The sequence below is a fragment of the Herpailurus yagouaroundi genome, unplaced genomic scaffold (genome assembly GCF_014898765.1).
Source record: "Herpailurus yagouaroundi ecotype Mexico unplaced genomic scaffold, PumYag 199, whole genome shotgun sequence".
NCBI lineage: Eukaryota > Metazoa > Chordata > Mammalia > Carnivora > Felidae > Herpailurus > Herpailurus yagouaroundi.
The window spans coordinates 10,758,200-10,785,651 of NW_024412430.1; the positions used below are offsets into that span (position 1 = coordinate 10,758,200).

The window sequence follows — 27,452 nt, forward strand, 5'->3', positions numbered from 1 at the left end:
CTGGAGTATAAGGCTTATACATGATTTTTCAATGCGGCCAATTCAATGGTACAACTTTGCACACTATATGTTGTTAAAAGAGAAGCAGAAAAAGAAAAGGACTCTATGCTGAAACGAAATTATGGAAGATCATGGGAGTACAGAATGGAACAAAAATGCAAAGAGAAGGTTTTAAAAAAAAGTGAGAACCAAAGCTCATTTCCTTCAGATGCTTCCTATAGCACTCCCAAGCTGTTCTAGATTCATTTTCTGTCTCAGCTTTTGGTATTTTCTGCAGATCATTCTTTCCCTCCTCTTCTTTTTAAGGGCCCTGGTAGGCATCCCTTCCTGAGAGGCAGAAAACTAAAGGCAAGTCTAGCCTTTGGGGAGTTTCTTGCATGTGAATAATCCCAACTGAACTACAGAGGGCTCTTAATGATGCTGTCCACCTCTGACTGCTAGCCAAGGTACATTTTGATCTGGGATGATACTCAGAGTATTTATCAATCTATACAGTCACTCAGACTGAGCATGTCCTAGAGGCCCCTGGTAAGACAAGTATTAAACTTCCAGAAGGTCCAGGCTGGGCCCACTCAACCATGAAGCCCAGGAAGCCCAGTACCTAGAGCCCACAGTACTTTTGGGGACTCACAAAAATGTTGCCATTTATTTTAAAATCAGAATTTTTAGGGGCGCCTGGGTGGCGCAGTCGGTTAAGCGTCCGACTTCAGCCAGGTCACGATCTTGCGGTCCGTGAGTTCGAGCCCCGCGTCGGGCTCTGGGCTGATGGCTCAGAGCCTGGAGCCTGTTTCCGATTCTGTGTCTCCCTCTCTCTCTGCCCCTCCCCCGTTCATGCTCTGTCTCTCTCTGTCCCAAAAATAAATAAAAAACGTTGAAAAAAAAATTTTAAATCAGAATTTTTAAGATGAATCTAGTAACAATGTGAAGGTACTTAGTGCCACTAATTCTACGTTAAACGAGGGTCATATAGTAAATTTTATATTACATATATTTTACCACAATAAAAAATGCAGATGCCATTTTGCAAAACTAACTGTATTAAATGGTAGAAACTCTTAGCTAAGCCAGGAAATGTTGCTGGCCATTTAATATTCATAAACATTTTAGGGTAGAAACTGATGATAGCTATTATACACAAAGTTTTGTTTAAAATAGAGTACAAGAGTACTTCTCAGAAAAAAAATAAGTATTGTACGCTTTAGTTTTGTGTAATAACACGACTGGTACATTGGTAATAACTTCAAGAGGGTTAACAATAACATGGTCATATAACATGGCCATAAAATACAATAATATAGTCATAAATAGGCATGAAGACAGTATAAGGGGGAAAAGATGCGTAATCTTTACAAAACGCCAATAAGAAATACAGCGTAAGAAATGTATTTCTTTAATAAGCTTTTAAATCCTGCCCCCTACCAAAAGTGAATATGATCCAACTTGGATTATATTTGTCTTTATACCAATGCAGTTATACAATATATATTGTTTAAAATTTTTAATGGAAGAAGGAACCCATGACAGCCAAAGTCCTTAGGGTCCAGGAAAGGGTCCATAATGCAGTCCTGGGTCCTGGGAGTCTAGGGAAAGGGATGGAGCTACTCACAGGGCAAGGTTGTGGGGAATTCAAGGTGACAGCAAATTTCTAATCAGCGCAGAAATGTCAATATTTTAATGAGATATCTGTGCCAGTGCATAAAGCCCCAGTGGTAGAACAGGTCAATCCTGCTGTTGTTGGGAATAATGCTAAACAGATGCAGTCTCTTTTTATACCTACTGTGTACCATGGCAGGGATAGTCAACATTTTGGGGGTTCAAGATACACATATGCCTGGAAAGATAATTCAATAGGCAGCTCTATTTAGGAAAACAAAATGGTACTTCACACTTGATAATGACCAACTAGATGCACCCAAATGGCAGCTGCATGCCTGGGAGGAGCCGTTAACCTCCAAAGAGCTCCCACTGAGGGTTTGGTCATTTGACTTAGTCATTGGCACTACTTTTCTTTCCTGCTGTCCTGTAGGTTGACTTCCAACACCCATATTTAGAATCTAGCCAACACTCTGGCTTACCATTTTTTCACCCTCTCAAGTCAATGGTTTGGATTCCATTATAGAAACTCAGCCCCATGGCCACATAACTGGGCTCTGTCATTCCTGAGAATTGTTCTACATCTTTTGGAGGCTCACAAAAATGTTGCCATTCCTTTTAAAATCAGCATTTTCAAGATAAATCTAATAACAATGTGAAAGTACAATGTGAAATTCCAATAAATTCCAGTATATCCCCCTTTGCTCATTACCTCCAATTCTTCCAGCTCTTTCACTTCTTCACTACTGCCATGATTGGTTTTTGTTCTCAACATTCTCATTCCTTTGACCCTTCAACTTCCTGAGTTTTCTCTCTGCCTGGACTAATTCTTTTCCTTACTCATTCTGAGTGTGTTCAGTAAACTCTCCATCATTATACTTGGCTCACTTGTCCTTTATCCTAAAAGCTCATGTACCCCATAAACAGCCACTCTTGGACCAATCCTCTAATGTACCTTCTCTGTAAGTTTTCCTCTATTTTGGTTCTTTGGAAGAAGGAGGGGGAAGCTTTTAAGAGAAAGTATCTTTCATTGAAATTGGGATGAGCCATAATAGCCATAATGAATACCTAACATAAAAGGTGGAGTTTTGAGGAAGTACCTTCTAATTCTCTTCCATTACTCCTTAAAAATGATTTCATAGCTTCCTAATATTCTGTGTTAATTTACTCATACCTAGAGCTATAGGATGATAATTTGCTTCACTTTAGAACTCCTATAATGCTATCCCACTTTATGCAAATATCAATTAAACAAATATAAAAAAAATGATAATATAAAAATTAAGTCTCAATTCATGCACAAAATTTGAAATATGAATCCAAATATTTTAAGATTTCTTCAGGAATTGCATAATTGCAAAGGCAATAGCCTGAGAATGGTGTACTGTGTTTATGCTAGGTCCACACAGTTTAGACTCTAGCAAGAAAAAATATTCTTTCTTTTGTCAGTATTTTATGAATCATACACTTGTTTATATGCACAGTAACTTCTATGTCAGAGTTCAGTCATTATTTTACTGTTATTTAACCATTTGCTGTCATTACAATTAAAAAAAATTTTTGTATCCTATAACAATGTAACAAGGTAAGCATTCATTAAATGGGGGCTCTGCGAGCAGTGCTAAAAATATGCCTCCACGTCAATTACTTTGGCATGGAACTTAGAAGTGAATGAACAAAATTCTAAATAAAACCACGGAACTGCCATGGCACACTGTTAATGTGGACACAAGCAACGTGAGAAACATTAGAAATAATGTTGAAATATTAAAAGCACAAACATACAACACAATGGCTAAAGATTTATGCACCCTAAGAATACAGCTCACGTTCTTAATATTTATGCCTATGGAGAAATTAGTCCTTTGAATTTTGTGAGTTTTTAATTATGTGTCTTGCAACTGCCTTTTGTTTAGAGATGCAGTCAGATCCCATGTATTTAAGAAAATGGACCTGAAATGCATTTTTAAATAATATATTTATTGCCTTGTGGTTTTTCTAATCAGAAAAGCCACCATGCTTGTTGCATTGGAAAATTCTAAAATGTGTAAAGATGAAGAAATCACCTAGAATCTCACCATCCAATGTCCAAATTTACTAGCATTTTGACAGTTCCTTCAGGGTTTTTTTTCCTCGATATTTTTACATAGTGTTTATATGAATACACTATATCCATATAATAAACTGTAATATGTGTACAATTTTGTATGTTAATGTTTCTCTTAACCTTAAATCAAGTTTTATCAAGACACTAAGAACCATCTATGGACATTATATAGGCTGCAAAATATCTCCTCATATGATTATAACATATTTAATTAGTAATACTCCTAATACTAAAATATTAGGTACTTTCCAAGTTTTGTCATTACAAATAATTCAGTGATGAGTATCCTTGGATATGAGTTTTATCCCTAGTTAAGTTATTTTTATCTGAGGAAGTTTCTTAGAAGGAAAATTATTAGATCAAATAGTATCTTGATATATATTGCCAAATTCTTTTCCAGTAAGATTAAAACAACTTCCTGGCAACAGATAAAAGTATCCATTTTACCCCATCTTCAGCCCATTAAGTATTATTATTTCTAAAAATATTGCCAATTTTATTAGCAAATATTTTTATTCTTTTAATTCAGATCTTTTATTATTTGTAAATAATATATTTACAAATAGCTACATTTATTAGCTAGTTGCTTATATTTCCTGCTTTGTAAATTGTCTATATATGTCCTTTAGTCATTCTTCTAGGTTCTCAACATTTTTCCTTCCAATATGTATAAGTTCTTTATGTATTAGGCATTAATCCATAGACATCATATTTTATCTTTTTATGGTTTGAATGCTCTTTTATAATGAGAAAAAATAAATAAGAATACGACATATAATAAAGTTAGTACCATGAATCTTGTACTTCCCTAAATTGGCTATATCACTGTTTCAAAAACTTTTGATTATTCTCATCTGTTTATTCTTTCAGAAAATTCTTACAATCTTACAGTTCTAACAGAAAACAAAATCCATCGGGATTTTCAATATAATTAAATGTATGAATTTAATTCATAATCAACTTAGCTTTCCACTCTCCTAAAATGGTTCTTATTCCCTTGTATTCACAGTCAAGACTTTCATAACAAGACTAATAGGAGGCATCCTTGTTTGGTTTCTGTTGTATAATTTTTTAAGTACAAGTATATTGAAGTTATAAACTGGACATATTTTATCAAATACACATCTCCCAGAGCTAAATTAAACTACTTATTTTTATGTGTCAATGCAATACAAATGAATAGAAAGGTAGGTTTTTATTTCACATAAATTGAATTCAGGGAAGGGGCCAATAAAACAAGATGAGGAAGAAAACAACTAATATATTTTGGACACTGCAATATTTTCTTCCTGATATCTATAAACTTCCAAAAAGAAATCATAGCCATAAAACATTCCATTGACTCCCACAAATAGCTAATATCTCTAAATAAATATAAAACATCATAAATTTCTGCAATTTGTCCTTTCTTCCCAAGCTTGACTATTTATACTAGAAATAAAGAATCATTTTAAGTACATAAATAAATATTAGAATAGGGCTTTTCAGCCATCTTATACTCACAAATGGCTGATAATCATATGGTGGAGCATAGTCTTCAGCATATGTTGTCAATGCACACCTAAGAGGGATAAGTCAATATGTGAGAAAAGAACAACCCCAAAAAGAATGATATTTAAGATGTTTAGTGCTATCTGCTTTACATGAAATAAAAACATTTCAAGGAGGATTGGTCCTAATAAAAATGTTAAAACCTACAACTGGAGCACCTGGGTGGCTCAGTTGGTTGAACTTCCGACTTTGGCTCAGGTCATGAACTCACGGTTTGTGGGTTCCAGCCCCACATCAGGCTTTGTGCTGATAGCAGGGAGCTTGCTTGTGAGTCTCTGTCTCCCTCTCTCTCTCTGCCCCTCTTCCGCTTGTGCTCTTTCTCTCTCTGTCTTCCTCTCTCAAAAATAAACATTAAAAAAAAACCCTACAACTATCCCAGACCTTGTTTATAGCATTATCTACCACGATAGGATGCCCTTCCTTCAATTACTTCCAATTCAGTACCACTTACTACTCTCCTGTACTAATGATATGCTACCAAGCCCAAGTCCCTGAGCTTAGGTGCATTCCAGACTTTTGGGATTCTCTTTACCATCTGCTTTCTGCGTCTCAAACCCTTTTGACTCTATGCCCCATGGTCGCTGCTAGATGACAGCTGAAGGAGATAATAGAAGACAACCAGGTGGACTGAGATTATATAGCTTCCCTAACCTCCACCCAACTAAACACAGAGCAATGCTGAATAAATATATCCTCCCTTCCCCAAGTCTACAAGCACAGCCAAGCTCCAAGGGGAAACCCTGAGGTGCCCGAAATGAGGACGATGCTCACTAGAATGGCAAGCTGTAAGATGATATGCCAAGACTAGAAGGTAGAGTGTGGGCTGCATATGAAGGGCCGGAGACATGGCTTTGGGGTCACAGAAGGCACAGAAGGCTGTCCTACTCACAGCCAGGAGTCTGTAAAGTCTGTAACCTCAAATAAAAGAAATCAAAGAAATTCCAGCCACCAGTTTAGGGAAACTTGCAAGAACGCTTCTCTGTTTAGAACTCAGCGTGGGACAAAAGTTATTCTCCAATGAGATATAATTAAATAAAATAAAATAAAATAAATAAATAAAGCCCTACTTCTGTTTCTGGCAGTATTATGGGACTAGACAGTCAAAGAAACTCTTCTGAGAATTGCACACCTAAAAATATTGGGCACAAGGAAATTTAAACATTTTAATGCTTGGCTATGCTGGTGAGAAAGAGAATTCAGTAAGTAAAAGAATTCCAAAATAACAAGGAAGTCAAACTCAGAATGGTTATTGGGTACAGGTGCTAATATTTTACTTGGTGATAACCACCAGTTCCTTCAGGGCTTTCATGGTGTGGTTTCCAGAGTAGTAGTATTAGCATTACCCGGAAACCTGCTAGGAATACAAACAAGTGGGTCCCAACCCCAATCTGCTGAGTTAGAAAGCTGGGGGTAGGGCCCTGTGGCCTGTGTTAACAAGCCCTCTAACTGATGCTGACGCACACTCAAGTTTGAATACTGGCAGTTAAAAGAACAAATACTAGAAATGTAATTTTCAAACTAGCAAGTAAATTTTTAAATTTTTATTATTTTTTTAAATCTAAGTTTGTTAACATATAGTGTAGTAATGGTTCCAGGAGTAGAATTTAGTGATTCATCACTTACATATAACACCCGGTGCTCATCCCAACAAGTGCCCTTCTTACTATTATCCACTTTGCCCATCCTCCCACCCAACACTCCTTCATCAACCCTTAGTTTGTTCCCTGTATTTAAGAGTCTCTTATGGTTTGCCTCTTTCTCTATTTTTATCTTATTTTTCCTTCCCTTCCCCTATGTTCATCTGTTTTGTTTTTTAAATTCCACATATGAGTGAAATCATATGCTATTTATCTTTCTCTGACTGACTTATTTCACTTAGCATAATACACTCTAGTTCCATCCATGGTGTTGCAAATGGCAAGATTTCATTCTTTTTGATCACTGAGTAATATTCATTGTGTATAATAACACATCTTCTATATCCATTTATCAGTCAATGGACATTTGGGCTCTTTCCATACTTTGGCTATTGTTGATAGTGCTGGTATAAACATTGGGGTGCATGTGCCCTTTTGAGTCAGCATTTTTGCATCCTTTGGATAAATACTTAGTAGTGCGATTGCTGGGTTGTAGGGTAGTTCAATTTTTAATTTTTTGAGGAACCTCCATACTGTTGGAAGTAATTTTTTTAAAGACCAATCTAATAAGAAAAGAATAAAAGGAAGAAATGAAAATCATTTTTGCTTATAAGACAAATTAAAATCATAAAAATAAAATTAAATGCCTTTGCAAATACAATGAAAGTAAAAGGGTTAAACTCATCAGTGAAAATATTTTCTTAGACTTAAACCGAACATCATATTGTATTATATAGTACAACTCTATGCGTCTATACCTAGAATAAATTATTTTCAAAGGAAGTTTGAAAATAAAAGGATATAAAAAGGTATATCCAGAAAATATTAACCAAAAGCAAGTTAGTATTCTTATATTAATATCACATGTAATTGACTTTGAGTCAAAAGTTATTAGTAATAAAGATCATTATGTATTGATTAAAGGAACAAACACCAGGAAGATCCTAAGTCAAGAAACCTAACAACACAGAATGTGTAAGTCAAAAAATGACAGAATCACAAAGATAAAATGACCAATCCACAGTCAGGACAAGATTGTTACACTTTCCTAGATCCTTTGTTTCCTTAAACCCAAATATCTACATATATCCTCCAAAATCTGGTGATAACCACCAGTTTCTTCAGGGCTTTCATGGTGTGGTTTCCAGAGTAGTAGTATTTGCATTACCCGGAAACCTGCTAGGAATACAAACAAGTGTGTCCCAACCCCGATCTGCAAAAGCAAATAAAATCACACAATCACCCATGCCTAGTGCATAACAGTGGCTAGAGAAAACTACAAACTTCAGCGCATGTGTATGTGGGAGAAAAATCCAAAATCAGTAGAGCCATATCCAAAGCCCATACTGGAGCAAAATCAGGTGGGTATTACATGGAAGAGAGGAGAGAGTGGCAAGTTCCTAATGGGGATGGAACACAGAAGACATCATCCCCAGAAAAGAAAGCATCCTTCACTGATGGGAAATACTGAGAACAAGTCTGTGACTAGAGGATCTGAAGATTGGCTTTCCAAGAAAGAGGCTTGGAAAGAATTTAAGACCACAGTGGCAGTCTTGGGAAGGACCTGCCTCTGGGAAATTGGGAAGCAACTAGCAAGGTAAAGAAAAACAAGAATTCAAGCTCAGAAATGAAAGGTCCTAGAATCACCACTTTCAAAAAAGATGGCTTCAATAAAATATAGATCACTTCACTATTCCAACAGTAGAGGGCACTCTTGAACTAAGAGATTAATAAAACTGCCCAGACTTCTCACTCCTCCTTAGAATTACCCGATTGCTGCTCTTCCAGGAAATTTCAACATATGATAAACAGAGTAGTGCAACATCACTATGAGAAGAAAACAGTAAATCAAAATAAAGACTAAGCCGATGAAAACCTTTTCTATAAACATTCCCAAATAGGCACAAATTCTGGATTCTATTCTATGAATTGGAGATTCTAGAAAACGCAGTAAAGCAAGGAAAAGAAGTGTGAGTATAATAACTGGAATAAAAGAAACAAAATTCTTATTTTCCACATATAAGATTATCTACATTTTAAAAATCCAAGAGAATCTACAAATCATAACAACAGGCAAGTTTCAGGGAGGTTGTTGGATACAAGATCAATATACAAAAATAGCATACCCATACACCAACAACAAGAAATTAGAAAGCATAATTAAAATCGAAATATCTCATTTATAGCTGCAATAAAATCTCTAATTTTCCTATAGGAATACATCTAACAGATTTAAAAGACATTTATGACAAAAATTTTTAAATCTGCTGAAGGACATAAAACAACCCCTTTATTTATAGGTGACTATTCAATATATGTTACATATACATATGTGTGTATGTATAATTTCTAAAAGGTTTACGATCTGACATTTTATATATAATTCTTGATTAAATTATGATTTGAATTTTCGATCACTCAAAAGACACCATAAACAGTGTTACAAGAGAATTCATAGACAAGAAGATATTTATTGAAAAATTAACTCAAATAATATCAATATCCAGAATAAATAAAAAAATCCTAGAAATCAATAAAAGACAGTATCCTATAGAAAAATGGACTAAGACTATAAATTCTTCACAGTAGAAGAAAACAAAATGGCTATTAATATTTGAAAAGAAATTCAGGCTTAATATTCAGTCTTAAATTCAGCAGTGAAACGCAAAGTAAAACAGTAAGTTACCATTTACTATCCATTTGGTAAAAATTAAAAATCTCTACACTGTTTGTAAGGATATGAAAGTATGAGCATGTTCATACATTACTAGTGGCAATATCTTACAGAAATGAAGGTGCATATATCTTCACTAGCAATTATATTTCTAAGTATTAAGAAATCCTTGCACATATACTCAAGAAGACATACATAATATTCAATGCAGCCTTATTTGTAACAGTGTAAAACTGGAAACTAATGTCCATCAATATGGTGAATATATTGTGAATATGTGGTGAATCTATAAGTCATGATAAATGGTCTTTTTTAAAAAAATAAGAATTTTCACCATCAATATGGTGAATATATTGTGAATATATGGTGAATCTATAAGTCATGATAAATGGTCTTTTTTAAAAAAATAAGAAGCAAACATGGCAAAGATACCAACTTACATTATAACTAGGAAATAAGTAGATGGATGTCTGAAGAGTATTTAAATGGAAATATTACATAATCTTAAAATGTTTAAGTGTAAATAGATGATGGTGAACTTATTTCTCTACCCCATCCTCATCCAAAGTTACAACTCAAATGATACAATTATCAGTCAAATAGAGTGATGCTTTGGGCAAGCCAACCTCACAAAGCAGCTTTGCGCATCTCTCAACCCACTTAAAGCACTTAATGGGCAGAAACCCATTCCACCAAGTTCAGGTCCTTCTCTCTTGCTTTATTATCACCTCCCAGCACAGAGTCTGATACAAGGTAGGCACTGAGAAATATGAATTAAATGAATAAAGCAATTAAAATAAAATTAGAATATAAAAAGATAGAGATTTACTACAAAACTCAAAGTAAATAAAGGTGGAGGGTTAAAATATTCAGTTATCTTTTTGAAAATGCAGTGTGGCTCAACAAAATGGAAACTTTTATAATAGTGAATGATGAATTTCAGTCAGTCAGCTATAAACTCTTTGTGATCACCCACCTCCCCCAAGCATTTCAATCTGAAAAACTGGGCAACAATCTTGAAGTGATATATTTTGTCCAATTTGAAACAAGATGGTCTTTTGAAAATAAAACCATAGATCTTCCTCTTCGATATCAGCTGAAGGCTATAGCCAAATAAATAATATAATGAAAGAATAAATCCCTTAGAAGAGAAATGGTCTTCAGAGAAACTCAAGAAAGCAAGAGATGAGGAAACTAAGGGAGGCATGTGTTCTAGGCACAAGGAAGAGGTGTCCTGGCTCATAAATAGACCTCTCTGGAAGATTCTGGGAGCAGAGCTGCAATACATCAATGTCAGTGTTCCAGTCTGATTATGACAGCTAACAGTGACTTTAGCTCATTGTCTGGAATCACCTCAAGCCAGCCTTGTGTCACATGTCCCTGCTCTACCACTCCATAACTACCCACAGCTGATAGGTCTAAACATCAGCTCCTAGTTCAGATTCCATCAGGGCTCTGCCATGGGATTTCTTACTAGAGATGAATGGGAAAGAGTCAGTCCCTCTTCTGTGATAAGAACCATGGGATGTAAAGTACCTCCCCTCAGAAGGAGAAAAGGAAGCCAACAGGGAGAGAATCCTGGTTCTAATTCCAGTAGTCTTGGAAGCCCAACTCTTCCAAGGACTTTCCCAGAGTTCCATCTGGTAATTCAAACTCCTATAATAAACTCTCCTTTTGACTCAAGGTCATTTTAATTGTGCAATTTTTACTTACAACTGAAAGAGTCCCACTGTAATCAGGTAGTCAGGATCTGAGGCCATTGATTATTGTAATCTTATAACTAACTCACACACTCTGAACAACACTCTGATTATACGTTGCCTTCCTATCCTTTTTTTTTTTTTTCCAAGAGAATCCTTTTGTTAAGGCTGACATGACTGGTATGCTTGAACATTTTATTTCCCATTATAAATTAACTAATTAGAATAATGGCTTTTCTTGTGAGTTTAATGAGCATAAGTCAGTCTTCATGAGTCAGATAAATTCTGAAGCACAGATAAAATTGTCTTTCTGGAAATGTAAAACTGAAGACCAGATGCTGATAAATTTACCAATATAATGCCATGCTGTAAGAACGTTTGGAAAGTGGACAGCTGGCTTTCACCCGGCACCACCCACAGTTTGCCACACATGCCCTCTTCAACCTTCAATGGTTGTAAGGTAGAGAACTGCTAAAGGTGTTCTGCAAGATGAAAAAGGAAAAGAAGTCTGATATTGAAGTTTTTATTAAAGCCATGATATTAGTTACAATGCCTACAACTACACCAACCTCTATGGTAACATGTGTAAATCTGACAAGATGAAATACCAAAACCCAGGGAATCACAATTTCTTAAACCTGGAAGAAATTTAAAGGTCAACCACTTCTTTTCTGTTTTGTCTGGAGGACAAGCAGATATTTTACCCAGCTTCCCAGCAACCAGAACAAGGGCATGTGACATCTATCTACTCAGCAAATCAGACAGTCCCACCTAAGAGTCTGATTCTGAGTAAGTGACTCAAAAAAGCAGAGAATTAATTTGGAATTAATCCCATTTCCGGCAGCAGTAGAAGCAGCATCTGTTATTTAGGATGAGGAGAGGCCCATGGCAATGGATTCTACTTGACTCCATGTGGTAGGATGGAAGGGGAGGTTACAACCACTCTGGGAAGTTCTGTCTCATTCTTAACAGAAATCATCATTCTTTTTTAATCTCGGATCTACCTAAGGAATGAAGCCACACAGAGCAAATCTGATAGTTCTTCCACATCTGCTGAATGCTGCCCTCCCCCTTTTTAATCTATCACTTATTTACTCTCAAACTTCCCCAGCTGTGTAATTCTCATCTCAATATGTTCAGTTAATTTTACTTCTTGCGAAAATTTCTCTTGGAGACTTCTGCTCTGGTCTCAGGAGATTCTTCGCCCAACCTGTGACACAGCTGGCTCATTGGCGAGCCTTAATCCTGGGGATAACGGCCTCTGCTCTCATTGAAGGATTTTCTATTTTAGGGGGCCCTTATCTTTTTCTACCTTTGTTTACTCCCTCTTTTTTTAAATCATTAGCATAGAGTGTTATGTTAGTTTCAGGTGTCCAATATAATGATTCAACGATTCCATACATTACTCAGTGCTCATCAAGGTAAGTGTGCTCTTAATCCTGTTTATCTATTTCACTCATCCTCCCACCCACCTCCCCTATGGCAACCACTCGTTAGTTCTTTGTATTTAAGAGCTGGGTTTTTTTGTTAGTCTCTTTTTTCTTTGTTTATTCATTTGTTTTGTTTCTTAAATTCCACCTATGAATGAAATCATACCATATTTGTCCTTCTCTGACTTACTTCACTTAGCATTATACTCTCTAGGTCCATCCTACAAATCAATCTCAAAGAAGCTAGAGGGCAAGAGGTGGAAAGAACAGATGAAATGGCAGACAATTTGAATCTGCTTTTATTCCTGATCCAAGCCAAGCCCTTGCTAAGTTTCCTAGCAGTTTGGAAGCAGTTCTCTCCTTCTGTCAAGAACACAGACTTATAAACCCAGAGATTCTAGTGTCTTCTTGACTATCAAGTGGCCTTGGGGTCTTGAGCAAGCCATTTAAACCCTCTACATCTTATTTACCCCCATTAGTATCTCTTCCATAAATACTTAGAGACTAGACAGATAGATTAATTAATGGAAAATTGGATTCTTTGATTATCTCTGTGCTTTGATTTCCTTGTTTATACAATTAAGAAAATACAGACTCATATGACCTTGTATAAATTTAGGAGTGGATAATGCATATGAAATACTTTGAAGGAAATGGAGCACTCTACACAATTAAGCATGAAAAGCAATGTACTATAGTGGTTAAGGACACAAACTCTGCAGTCAGACCAGACCTGAGTTTTAAAACCCAGCTCTGGTGCTTCCCAGGCTAAGGAAATTTTGGGAAGTTATTTTACCTCTCTGAGCCCCTTTTTTAATGGAGATAGCTGCAATGTCTATCTCAAATAATGAGAATTAAGTGAAATAAGGCATATAAAGCCCTTAGCTCAGTGCCAGACACACAGTATGTGCTCATTGACACAAGAAGAAAAAGCGATACTGCAAGGATACTAATTAGAGAGTGGAAGAACATGGTTCTCTTTGCATTTTATTTGAAATATTCAAGCTGCTGAATGGATTGAAAGGGACAAGACTGGAGGCAGAGGAACTAGTTAGGACACTTATATTTGCAACTGAATCTGGGTCACTGACCTAGCTCATGCTCCAGTGTCAACTATCCACCTGCTATCTGGTATTTCCTCTTCCTCTTACCTTCACTTCCTCAATGAATGGCCCCATTAACCCCCAGGTGCCTAAGCCAGAGGCCTGGGAATCAACCTTGAGTCTTCTCTACCCTTATAACTAATCAGTTACCAAGTAAATGTCTATTCCTCTCTCTCTTTTTTTTTTTTTAAATTTTTTTTTCAACGTTTATTTATTTTTGGGACAGAGAGAGACAGAGCATGAACGGGGGAGGGGCAGAGAGAGAGGGAGACACAGAATCGGAAACAGGCTCCAGGCTCTGAGCCATCAGCCCAGAGCCCGATGCGGGGCTCGAACTCACGGACCGCGAGATCGTGACCTGGCTGAAGTCGGACGCTTAACCGACTGCGCCACCCAGGCGCCCCTCCTCTCTCTTAATATATCTAAAATATGAAATCTTTTCCTCCACACCACTATTACTAGAGGTCAGGACCTTATCATCTTTTGCCTTGGTTAGTTCAATAGCCTTCTCACTGCAGTCCCAGTCACCTACAATTTGCCTTCTGCTTTTTAAACACAAATCTGATCATTTCTACCCCATACTTGAAAACCTTTCACTCTTGCCTTCATGATAAAGTTCAAATTCTTTTTTTTTTAATTTTTTTTAACGTTTATTTATTTTTGAGACAGAGAGAGAGACAGAGCATGAACAGGAGAGGGGCAGAGAGAGAGGGAGACACAGAACTGAAACAGGCTCCAGGCTCTGAGCTGTCAGCACAGAGCCCGACGTGGGGCTCGAACTCACGGACTGTGAGATCATGACCCGAGCCAAAGTCCGACGCTTAACCGACCGAGCCACCCTGGCGCCCCAAAGTTCAAATTCTTTAACATAGCTTTCAGGCCCTACCTGCTTTGTCCCCAACATCTTTCTCCAACTTTGGATGCTATCACTGAAAACTTGTACTCTATGAACCAAGACATGCCCATCACAGGTACCATTATCCCCTGCCCTAAATCCCTGTCTAGGGTGCCCTTCTCTCCTGTTGATCTGGCTGACTCTAGCTCAAACTTCATGACTCAGCTTAGGTTTCACATCTACCTGGAAGCCTTTTCTAACCTTCCAAATCTGAGTTATGTTCTCCTCTTGCATCCTCTGTTCACCCTAGCATGTTGCAACGTGTAGGTTGGCTTATTCAACAACTATTCCAGCCTCCCTTCTTGTGTGTCTTTCTCTACTTAGAAGACTCTTGTAGCCAAGGGTGGCCATCTAGTAGATGAAGAATGGTGGTTCTGAAGGGGTTTCCCTTTACCTCTTCACTTTCCCATTTCTTCCTTTCTAGAACAGATTGATGATGTTGGGAGGCACAGCAACCCTCCTGACACTATGAGGATGAAAGCTTCCTGCAAAACTTGTAGAGAAGAAAGACAAAAATGCCCTGCATCATTGATGACATCATGTAGCTGCTATACCAGTATTTTCTTTTAAGTTAATTTATTTTCGAGAGAGAGGGAGGGACAGAGAGAGCATGCATGTGGGGGAGAGGCAGAGAGAAAATCCCAAGCAGGCTCCATGCTCAGCCCACCGTGGGGCTCGATCCCACAAACTGTGAGACCATGCTTAACCGACTGAGCCACCCAGGTGCCCCGGTGACATTCCAGTCTTAACTCCCTTATATTTCATGACCAAATTCCTTAATTATTCAAGTTACTACTAGTGAGGTTTTCTGTTACTTTCAGCCAAGGGTATTCCTTACTGATACATGAGTACTGATTGGTTATTTTTCTGTCTCATGTATTAGACAGTGAGCTACTTCAGGAATGGGTGTCTTTTGTCTCTATATTCCTAATACCTAATTGTTCCCAATTCATAGTAGCCACTCATTATGTCGAAAGGATGAATTCAGATATGTGGAACAAACATAATTTCCTCAGGACTAATAATTTTTGCAAGCCATTTTGAAGGGCAATGTAAGCCTTATCTATTAAGGTAATAATTTAACTATGAAAGTGCTAAATATAGAATCAAATTAAACACAGCAGCAAAGATTTCCATAATGCTGTAAAATTCTTGTGCCTATGAAACCACTTCTATGGCTCAAAGATGCACAGTATAGTACTATCCACTGAGACTCACTGAAGACTTCAAGTAATTATAGCATTATGACAACCACATAAATTTCCAATATTATAAAGAGAAATACTAGTAATGCAGTCTCACCATTATGTGGAATAAAAGGAAATGTCAGGATTAAATATAAATTCCATAATATTAACATTTTGAAAATCTTTGCCACTCATTTGTTTCATGACCTCATCAATCCCAAAATTTGAACTGCTTGTATTCCCAATGGATTAGCAATGACACAAATTCACCTGTAGGCCAAATAAAGGTAGAAGCAGCCATATAATCATGGTAGTTAGAGACATGAAGCTTATTACAGTTATCTACTACTATGGCGTATAAGTTAGTGGCTTAAAATAACAACTATTTTATTATCTCTGATTATTCTGTGGGATGACTGGGCTCAGCTGTGTAGTGTTTTGGTCCATGTGATGTTAATGAGACTTACAGTCATCCAGGTACTTGAATGGATGGAAAGATCCAAGATAGCTCATTCTCATGCCTGGCAGTTGGTTTTGTCTGTTGTCTGGGAGCTTAGTTGGAGCTGTCAACAGATGCCTTGGTTCTCTTCCATGTGTCTTGGGCTTCTCACAGCATGTTGGCTAGAGGCCAAGAATCAGAAAGTAGAAACTACCAGTCTCATAAGGTCTGCTCTCTGATGTCCCAGAGCATCACTTCTGCTACATTCCATTGATCAAAATGAGTCACAAGGCCAGCCCCAATTCATAAGACAGGAAAATGACCTCTGTCTCTTGATGGGAGCTGTGGCATGCATGCACAGAGAAGGAAAGGATTGTTTCTGGGGACTAGAGACCAAATAAGTAAATTGAATAAAGCTGTCTTCATAATTTTATCTTGAGGGCCTCACTGAGCACACCTGGGTATGCAAATAAACTTGAACTTTAATTTGGTAGGTGTAGTGTGAATGGCTATTCTAATGAAGTTAGATACAATACAGACAGGTATGGTCTGAGTCAGCCATGAGTCCACTATGATGCCAAAACTTTGGATCTAACAAGCACTATACCGGGTGCTTTCACATAAATTTTCTTATTAAATTTTATGAATTACCCTGAAAGGATAGCAATAAAGTAGGTCATTGCTATCCACCATTAAAACACTCCTGTGCCAAGGCACACAAGCCAAGTCAGGACCTGAGCCATACCCCCAAATATTAACAAATGGGGAAGTGTCCCACCTACTTAGCTGTTTGGTTTCAATGTATGTCAGGTAACGGCAGATACCCTATATGCAGGAGTAGCACAAAGAGCAATAGCATTTAGGTTGACTCTGAAATCATTTCAGCAAATTTGACCAACTATAAAAGCCATTACCATTCAGCACCAGCCAAGCCACCCATTCCAGGCATCCCAGGTGAGTGAGATGAGCTCAGGCAGGTTTCTGCTTTACAGGGGGAAACTTCCAAACCAAATCCAAGGTATGTCTTAGGAACCAGTAGCCATATTATTTGAAAAATGAAAAAATTGAATCTAGAAATTTCAAGAGATAAAGAACCTTTCACCAGTATTTCCTTTAAATGGCTTGGTGCTCAAGACCTGGGCCTTGCCTAAATGGAGCAAATAACATCTCCATGTTCAGAGTTCTCTTAGTTGGCCTAGCATTCAAAGAGGCAGAAGACAAGAGTGGCTAAGACCATGAGCTTTGGCCTTAGACAATCTCAGTCAAAATCCTGACTCATACTTGATTGCTCTGAAAGTTTGAACATGTTACTTGACTTCTCTGTGCTTTTGTTTTTCCCACCATAGAATGCAGATAATGTAGATGGAACCAAGTCGTATGAGTTTTGTAGGAAGTAAATGAGTTAGCAACATCAGAATGGTGCCTGACACATAATACATACCATATAAGTATTTGCTATCAGTTGTATTACTTAAAGTTATAAGTTATAGAAACCTAGCTCAAACTAAAGAAAAAAAAAAAAAAGAAGGAAAATACCAGCACATATAAAAAGAATACCATCAGAACAGTCTTTTTCCACACCTCTGCTTAGCTTCATTAACAGAGAGATGCTCGCCCCACAGCTAGATGCCCTCTGTAACTTGCTACCTGGAAAATGTTAGGGCATCTTGCCCAAAACTTCAATTATAATCCTAGAATGCTTTCTGATTGGCCATACGGGTCATATGACCAACACATGGGCTTGAGGGAGGTGGGAGCAGGGAGGAAAATCACCCCATTAGCACACAGCCTGGCCACATTACACTGCATGGGAAGCAAAAGGTCCTCCAATGAGTAAGATAAAGAATCAAGAATGGGATTCTGGTCTGTCTCACTCCTATTGTATGCTCATTCCACAATATCATTCTCCTCTTCACATTTCCTTTGTTGTTACCCTCATCACCTTCATCACAGGGCATTTTTTAAAACTTTTTTTCCTTCTGGAAAAATGTTCACCAACTGGGTGGCATTTTACCAAGAGACAAGCCACCACATAAATGCCTGAGTAAGAAAAAAAAGCAAATGCCTTGCCCTGGAGTTTGAGAAAAGGAAAAAACAAAATAACACCTCTTACTATTCATATTCAGTCCCTTTCTTCTGAAGAGTGCCAAAGGTTTTACAGATGCTAAATGCCCCAGTGAGAGAAATAAATTGAAAGAGTTTAAGCTGCGGCCTAAGCTCACTATGGTTACTGGGAAGTAATCGCTCCACACACATATGGATAAGTGCTCTATGCCAACAATGAGCACTTAACTGCCTGAACTACTTTTTGGCCTCATTTAACTTGTCCATTTATGAGACTACAGATGCCTTTCTCCTTAGAACCATAAAATTTTAGAGCAGGAAAGGACTTTACAGATCATTTGGTTCAATCTCTTCATTTTATAGATGGAAACAACTGGAACCCAGAGAGGCTTATTAGCCAGCACAAGGTCATATAGCAGGTTTAGTGCAGGCCCAGAAGTAGAACCATGTCTCCTATCTCTCCATACCATGCCTTTTCTGAAAAACAACTATCTCCAAAAAGCTACCCAGTGATCCAAAACACTATTAATTTCTTTCTTCTCCAGTCATGTGGATCACATAGTGTTTGGATGACTTCTGGAAACAAGACACATTTATTATAAAATTTTGACAATATACACTAATCACTAGCACCGGGATACAATAAAATTTGGTAAAAATGGCAGGATGCAGTAGTTAACTGCTGTCCTTGTAAGAGGTCTACCTTTCATACTTCTCCATCCTCCAGCAGATAGTCAGTACTTCTGGGCTGCCCTCAAACTGACACAGGCTCCCATGCGTATGCTTCTCACCCAGTGCATATTCTATGCCAGAGTTGGCTTTCACTGTCAAAAAAAATTAGCTCCTCCTGTGAACCATTATCCCAGGACCATGCATGGTTAATATGCATATTTAAGTTAAGGGCTTCTGAGAAAAAGATCTTAAAACTATATTTATACTAAATCTCATTTGCAAAATTGAATCTGCTTGATACAGCTTTTGTTGTTGTTTCATTTGTTCTGTTGTTTTGGTTTCTGGTTGGTTGCTTGCTTACTGGTCACAGATGCCGTCCAAATATTATACATGGAAAACCTTACTTCTTAGAATGAGTCAGCTACAACTATCTGTTACAATGGACAAATCATAAAATGATTTTGTATAGATCATCACATATCTAAGGGCCTTCTGATAATCAGTGAATTAGCTCTCCATGCCTCATGAAGAGCTTCCAAATTACGTATAAGTTCCCGAGAACTTGAATTCGTGAGAACAAGATGGGAGGGCAAAGAATATCTTAATTTACTAATTATATTCAGGTTCTTATCCACTTTTCCTATGTGCCTTGAAGGAAATGTGTCTCTCATTACTTTGCTATGCCTTTAATGTCTCTACCCATGTAGTAAAAGGAGTATGTGTCAGAGACCTCCTAGCCATGCAACTGTGCCCACCTGAGATCAGAAGAGCACTGTTTGTGGCTGTGGTCTTTGGGCCTCCCTGACTCTCACCCCTGCTGTTACTGGTCAGGGTGAATTCCTTGGAAACTCACTGATAGAAATGTAACCAGCTTTCAAGAGAAACAATAACTCTACTTCTAGACAAGCTCAATCCAGCCTCAATGTATATAAATCCTCACTTTTAAAGTTAAGTCATTGATAGTGCTTTTAGTCTCAGCCTTACTTCCCCCTACATTATAATTTTTAAAAATTTATCTCAGTCTGTGACGTATGTGGGAGGAGTTATCCACAGAGTCCTTTTCTCTAGGTAAGGCCAGGAGTGATGAGTGCTGTCCAAACACTGTAGTCCTTCTGATTTCCAATATGTTCCAGAGATGTTTGCTGCCAGTTTAAGGAGGAAAAGTGTTGTGTCTTCTTGATATTGGTCCAAAATAAAGTAGGTTGGCTATCAGTTGAGTTGTGAGAAAAGAAACAGACTGTTGGGTGCCCAGGTGGCCCAGTCAGTTAAGTGTTTGACTCTTGGTCTCCCTCAGATCATGATCTCACCATATGTGGGATTGAGCCCCACATCAGGCTCTTTGCTACAGTGGGGAGCCTGCTTGGGATTCTCTCTCTCTCTCTCTCTCTCTCTGCCCCTACCCCTCAGCCCCGTGCTCATGCCTTCTCTCTCTCTCTCTCTCTGAAAATAAATAAATAAACATTTTTTAAAAAAAGAAAGGACTGTCAAGTGCCATCAAAATATAATGAATGTTATCTAAAAATTAAAATAAATGCATCTAGCTAATGTCCCCTTAACAACAAAACTATACCTACATTCTGATTTTTGTTAAGAGGTAACTGGAAGTTTAAATTTACATTATGATTACAGCCTTTCTTTTATAAGTTGAAGCACATTACTTTGGTCCATTGAGCAAACTCATTCTTATTCATTGCCTTTTAAAGTTGACATTTAACTTCCACAGCTGTACAGTTGGTAAGAAGCAAAAGAATATTTAATATTAAAGAAAGCAGACTCTAAAACACCACAGCATCCTATGGTATGGAATATCCTATAATTAGTGTACATTAACTGAAAGAAGGAATTACATATGGAATTAGTGAAGGACAGTTGAAGGTACTCATGTATTTATTTCCTTGCTGATAATCAAATAAGACAAACAAGTAATTCGGCAATTCCAACTAAGAAGGACTGATTTTTCTAAAAGACTATGTCTTCCAATGCATTTACCAAAATAGAACTGAGAACTTTTGGTTCTACAAGTCTTGAAGCCCTAAATCAAATAAGATAGGAAAGAGCAATACCTCTCCTCTGTAAGAATTTTCTGTTCAACAGCAGAAATAATCTATTCATTCAAGAAATGATTACTATGCAGCTGCTATAGGTCAAGCTCTCTGGTAGGCATGGGGGATGGAGCTGTCATGGTCTTGCCCTTTAGAGCAAGTTTAGCAAGAAAGACAAACAGGGATGCAAGTAATTGCAACTAAGATGAGTATAGTGTTAGGATAAAAGAAGCACACAGTGCCATGGACACCCACAAGGGATCTACCAAGTCGTAGGGGCTGGGGTGACAGTAGGAAGGGAGGGTCCTTTGGAGGAGGTGACATTTCAGATGAAACTTTACAACTTCAGAGTTAAGATTAACTGTACACATTGCATTTTGCTTCTCCAAAAAGCTCCACTAAAATCATATGAAAGAGGCTTTAAAAAAATAAACCCACAAGGATATGAAGAACAGGAAAAGGGACATGAGAAACAAGTTTTGGAAGCTTGGAGAAGATGAACAAACAAGTGGTGTGTGACTTAGCAGAAAGCTGAGTAAGTCCTGAAGCAGCAAAGGACAATTGGGCTGGAGTTGCTGGAGAAGCAGCTAGAGCCGCAGGTCTCTGTCACTCTCCACTGCTGGGTACTGCACCTTCTCTCTTCCAGCAGGAACTAGAAATTTATTCACTAGAAAAGGTAAAAGAGGGGTGCCTGGGGGACTCGGTCAGTTCAGCGTCCGACTTCAGGCTCAGGTCATGATCTCACGGTTCATGGGTTCGAGTCCCATGATGGACTCTGTGCTGACAGCTTGGAACCTGGAGTCTGCTTCGGATTCTGTGTCTGCCTCTCTCTCTGTCCCTCCCCTGATTGTGCTGTCTGTCTATCTGTCTCTCCCTCTCTCTCAAAGGTGAATAAAGATTAAAAAAATAAATTTTTAAAGGGTGAAAGAGAAAGTCATTGATCAACAACATGGTTCAGTGACCATACATAATGAAGGATTAATATTGATGTCCCAGCAAAACGCTCTGCTCACTCCAAGAACACAGGTGCCAACCCTTCACCCTTCAGAGGGTCAAATAAGGGAGATTTCTCTGGCGAATCTGACCAGCCCAAGAGGAAAGACTAAAATACTGGCACCAGGGCTTCTGGGGGGTGGGAGGGGAGGGAAGACCCACCTAGATCCTTCCAGTAAAATTCCAAGACAGTAAGTTTCACTCACAGGCTCTTAATCATGAGCAGAAAAGCAAGGATTACCAGACCCCTCAAGAAAGCCTCCAGCACAGATAGATACCATACAAACAAAACCCAAACAGAAACAAAAAAAGCATTTTACATGAAATAGAGACTATGCATGGAGAAAAAAATTTAAGAAAAACAAACTATATCATTAACATCCCCAGATAGATAAGATATTATAGTCATGAAATAAAAAAAGGATCCAATGAAAACAGAAGGATTTAAACAAACAAACAAAAAACAACTCAATAGTAGGGTCGAAGAAACAGAGAGAAGATAGTAAAGAAAAAAATAAAACAGAAAGACAAGAAAAGTAGAGGACCAGGCCAAGCAATTCAACACCCAAATAAAGGATTTCCAAAAAGAAAGAACAGAGAAAATGGAAGGTACAAATCATCAATGAAATAAATTGAGAACATTTCCCTGAATTGATAGAGTTTCTAGACTCAGGTTGCTGAGTGTCTAGCCCAGCAGACTTGCACAGCATTTACCACATACACATCAATTACTTTTCTAATTATCTTATGTATATTAACTTGCTTAATCATCACTGCAACCCTAGAACATGGACACCTTTATAATTATCATCCTCATTTTACAAATGAAGAAACTGAAATGGCTAAGCCACTTGCCCAAGATCACACAGCTGGTAAGTGGGCAGGGCCAAGATTTGAAGGCAGGTGATGTAGCGGTGGAACCCACTGCATGAGATTACCAGGTAGGATGGAGCATCACTGTAAAATTTCAGAATACACTACAGACAGTTCTATTTGATTTTTTAACACCAGGGGTGTCTATTATTTCCATAGTGAGTGCAGGGCCGCATACTTGACTGAGAACCCAAGGGAACCCGATGTGGACTCCTGTTCCCACCTCCACACACAACTTCCTTCTCTCTGACACCCTGGTCCTACAAGTTTGAGTCACATTCAGAAGTTCTAAAATCCTATTCCTGCTTCCTAACTCAACAGGAATATTGCTCTGCAGTGGGGCTCACCTGCCTGCATCGCAGCTGGAAGACATGTCCTCAGAGAGTAAGTCAGGGAGAATGAGACGCCCTCACCCCCATCTCAAGGAGCACAGAAACACACAGTTGCTACCCAACACTTGATGACAGTTGCCTACTATATTTTGCCTGGTTCTATAGTTACTTGTGGCAGGATGGTAAGTCTGCAACCAGTCCTTGTGTCTGAAGATATCTTTGTCTGACCCTCCCATTTAAATAGTTCTAGGTTCAAAATTCTTTTCCTTCAACATTTCAATGTTATGGGTTCGCATCCAGTGTTGCTGTTGGAAAGTTAACGTCAAATTGATTTCTATTATTTTGTCTTACGTTTGCAACTGTTTATTTCCCCAAGTAATAAAGCTTTAAATTCCCGTTCCATTTGTTCCACCAGGTCTGCTTCCTCTGGTATAAGTCACCTATGTCTTGTCATTCTTCATGATGCTTTTTATTCTTTAGATGTGTCATGATATTTTTTAACTAGAACTTTGTCTGTATTATTCCTGAGACTACCAGATGCCTCTGCTTTGATGACCACAAAGGTGGCCCATTGAAAAGGGAGGCCTAGCTCCTGTCTTCACTGTGAGTGAGGGTGATGTGGGTTGAGCACCACTGCTACCGCTCTCTGGGCTTAATGGTGCTTTTTCTCCCTGGCATTTCTTCCTCCTTTACGTGCACTGCCTCATTCCTCCATATCCAAGATTGCTTTCTCGAACTGGAGTTGGAGGAGACAACTCAGGGATCTACTGGCCATCTGTGGCTGGAATTACAGATTTCAATGCTGAGATCAGAGTGATTTCAGGGAGGTAGATTGTTGGTATCAAATCATCTAGTATGTAGAGCCCTGGTGTCTCCTTTTCTGTCCTGGACTAAAAATAGTAGACAAAGCCAGTGCAGAGAAATCCAACTTTCAGCTTATACTCCAGGTTTGCAAACACAATAGACAAGACTCTGAGCTCCTGCATAAGCCTGGCCCACCGAGAACACTGCTTGCATCCTGGTCTGGCTCAAGACTCCATCTAGAGACTTCAGTCTTTGCCTTCTCTCTTCTCCTCCTCCCCTACTCCATCTCCCAGCCCTCTCTTCCTCTAACCCATCATTTTCTTTAGAGTTTCTCAACATTTTGATACAGTTGTCAAAGTCTGCCTCTGGATTCATTCTGCCTTTCCATGTTGTTGCTAGAATTTCAAGATTTCAGTGCAAGGAAGGGAGCCAGTGGGATTTTTTATTTAGCTCATCATCTTCATGGAAGCCAGAAGTCCACCCTCCTCAGGGATCATTTGGAAATACTTCCTGTGGGCCTTCCAGCCCACTTAGATATGCTACAGCAGCCTGTGGGAGACATAGGCCAGGCCAGCCCCACTGCAGCAATCAAGGTTAGAACCTGCATGGTAGAACACCTGGCCAGAATTTCAAGTGACTGTGAAATGGGGTGTGGGGCATTGTCATTTAGGACATTTCCCACCTCAAGCCCAAGCAGACTGCAAAGTAGCTTAGTTCTAATGCCAGACAGTTGTCACAGGAAGCAAAAACATCTAAATTGCTGGTAATGATGACATGTCCCCATGTCCACACAGCGCACAATTCAATACTTAGAATTTTATAGAGTTTGTAAGTACCTATATTTCCGTATCACTTAGCTATACGTCATTACAGAAATTATGAAAGTTTGTCTTGTTTACAAAGATGAGTGGAAGATAAATTCGTTTTCTGTAGTAACAAGTCATGCCTCCCCAAAATAAATATATTTCTTTTATCAGTAAAAATTAGCAGTCTCTTGCTCTATAGTCCAAGCTCATAACTCATAGTAATGTTCTATAAAGTCACTGCAAACACTGAATTAGCAAACCCTGAACCGTTGCTCTAGGGGAAACACAGGGTTAGGTTCCTGAGAGCCTCTGGCCACAATATTTTCATCAGCCAATTAGTACGTGTCCTGGTTTTATCTGCGTTTCTATTTAAAGAATTTTTTTTTCCAACGTTTTTTATTTATTTTTGGGACAGAGAGAGACAGAGCATGAACGGGCGAGGGGCAGAGAGAGAGGGAGACACAGAATCGGAAACAGGCTCCAGGCTCTGAGCCATCAGCCCAGAGCCCGACGCGGGGCTCGAACTCACGGACCGCGAGATCGTGACCTGGCTGAAGTCGGACGCTTAACCGACTGCGCCACCCAGGCGCCCCTGCGTTTTTATTTAAAGTCACTTTAATATGCACTGTTAATTCATTAACATTGAACATGGCCAACAGCACCATAACTCATGCCTGAAGGAAACTTACCTAATGCACATGTTTTCTCCATTAGTCACATCACAGTCCTCTTGTGCTTGGAACACAAGACAGCACTTTAACATTGCACTTGCAAGCCATTTCAAATAGCAAAATCACCAACAAAAGGCACACGCAAAAAGGCAAAAGTCATTGCAGTAAAAGACTGTGAGAAGGACACTCAGGTACAGTACAAGAGCCAAAATGGGAAGATACAGTTCTACTTTCCTCCAGGTCAGCTGGGAACGTGCACACTGGTTGGCTCAATTTTTTTTTTTTTTTTTGCCTTTCTGTGCAGATCCGTGAATGACTGCAACAGCACCCTGAGCATTGATTGATTTGGGGGTTACGAATAAATTATAGCAAGTAGGAGAATTTGCAAATACAGAATCTGCAAATAATGAGGATTGACTATATTATTATTACTAGTGCTTGCATATTGATGGGAAAACAATACTTTTGTTAAAGGAGTCTGTGAAATGCTATGTAAAGGGTATTTTGTTGACTATGTAGACTCCTCATCCCCTCACCTCCACAAACAAACCTCCTGATTAATTAAGAAGTATTTTGTGCAATCTGCAGCAGGTTTAGGGACTACTAACATTTTGCGATGATCTGGTGGGTGTCTAGTAAAGAGAGCTCCAAAGCCAGTAGCAGGCAATCCAGTGTCCCTGGAAACAAAACAATAATTTTTAGAGAATATGTCAAACTGACATTTATAAACTTTTATAAACTTTCAGAGCTATACAAAACTTATTTGGGGCTGGATTTTTTAAATCCTTTTTGTTTTTTATTTTAATTCTAGTGTAGTTAACATACAGTGTCACGTTAGAGTCAGGAGTCAATATAGTGATCCCACAGTTCCATACAAAGAAAGCAGTATTTTGATTGCAGTTGGCTAATAATCTAGTTATTCAAGCTGCTAAAATGGAGAGTGATACAACAATAGCCAAATTGTGGAAAAAGCCTAAATGTCCATCAACTGATGAATGGATAAAGAAATTGTGGTTTATACGCACAATGGAGTACTACGTGGCAATGAGAAAGAGTGAAATATGGCCCTTTGTAGCAACGTGGATGGAACTGGAGAGTGTGATGCTAAGTGAAATAAGCCATACAGAGAAAGACAGATAACATATGTTTTCACTCTTGGGTGGATCCTGAGAAACTTAACAGAAACCCATGGGGGAGGGGAAGGAAAAAAAATGAGGTTAGAGTGGGAGAGAGCCAAAGCATAAGAGACTCTTAAAAACTGAGAACAAACTGAGGGTTGATGGGGGAGAGGGAGGGAGGGAAGGGTAGGTGATGGGCATTGAAGAGGGCATCTTTTGGGATGAGCACTGGGTGTTGTATGGAAACCAATTGGACAATAAATTTCATATATTAAAAAAAATAGTGTGTGTATTGATTACATGCTGAAATGATAATATTTGGTATGTGTTAGGTTAAATAAAACGTATTGAAATTAAAAAAAAATGGAGAGTGATAGTAGTAAATGTATGGCTGTAAGTAGGACTGATCAAGCAAATAATGGTGCTTGGTATTGAGATAAGGCTTGTGGTTTTGTATTAATTATAGTAATAAAATTGATAGAACCTATAATTTGGGATATACTTGTTAACTGTAGGGAAAGGATAGTTAGGTCAACAGAAGCTCCTGGATGAACAGGATTACCAGCTGGCTGGAGGTGGGCACACAGTGCAACGTGCTCCAGGACCTGCTTCAACTACTGATTTTGTGAGCAAGGGACACAGTGATGGGGGCAGTAGACAAAATTTTTACCTGAGAAAATACTCTATCAGGAGCTCCAGTTATTAATGGGATTTGTCAGTTTCTGAATCCTCCTTTCAATTATAACTTGTATAACCATTAA

General features: G+C 38.4%; 1 protein-coding gene across 7 annotated transcripts in view; it reads right to left on the reverse strand.

Moving 5' to 3' along the window:
- Nucleotides 1–27,452, reverse strand: part of MAMDC2 (MAM domain containing 2) — a 398,140-nt gene that overhangs the window by 284,998 nt on the left and 85,690 nt on the right. For all 7 annotated transcript variants that reach the window (XM_040449383.1, XM_040449385.1, XM_040449386.1 and 4 more), the window contains 2 exons: nucleotides 26,182–26,250; nucleotides 5,204–5,261 (listed from right to left, as the gene is read on the reverse strand). In XM_040449383.1, the coding sequence (XP_040305317.1) occupies nucleotides 5,204–5,261; nucleotides 26,182–26,250 (127 nt within the window). The remainder of the gene's footprint in view (nucleotides 1–5,203; nucleotides 5,262–26,181; nucleotides 26,251–27,452) is intronic.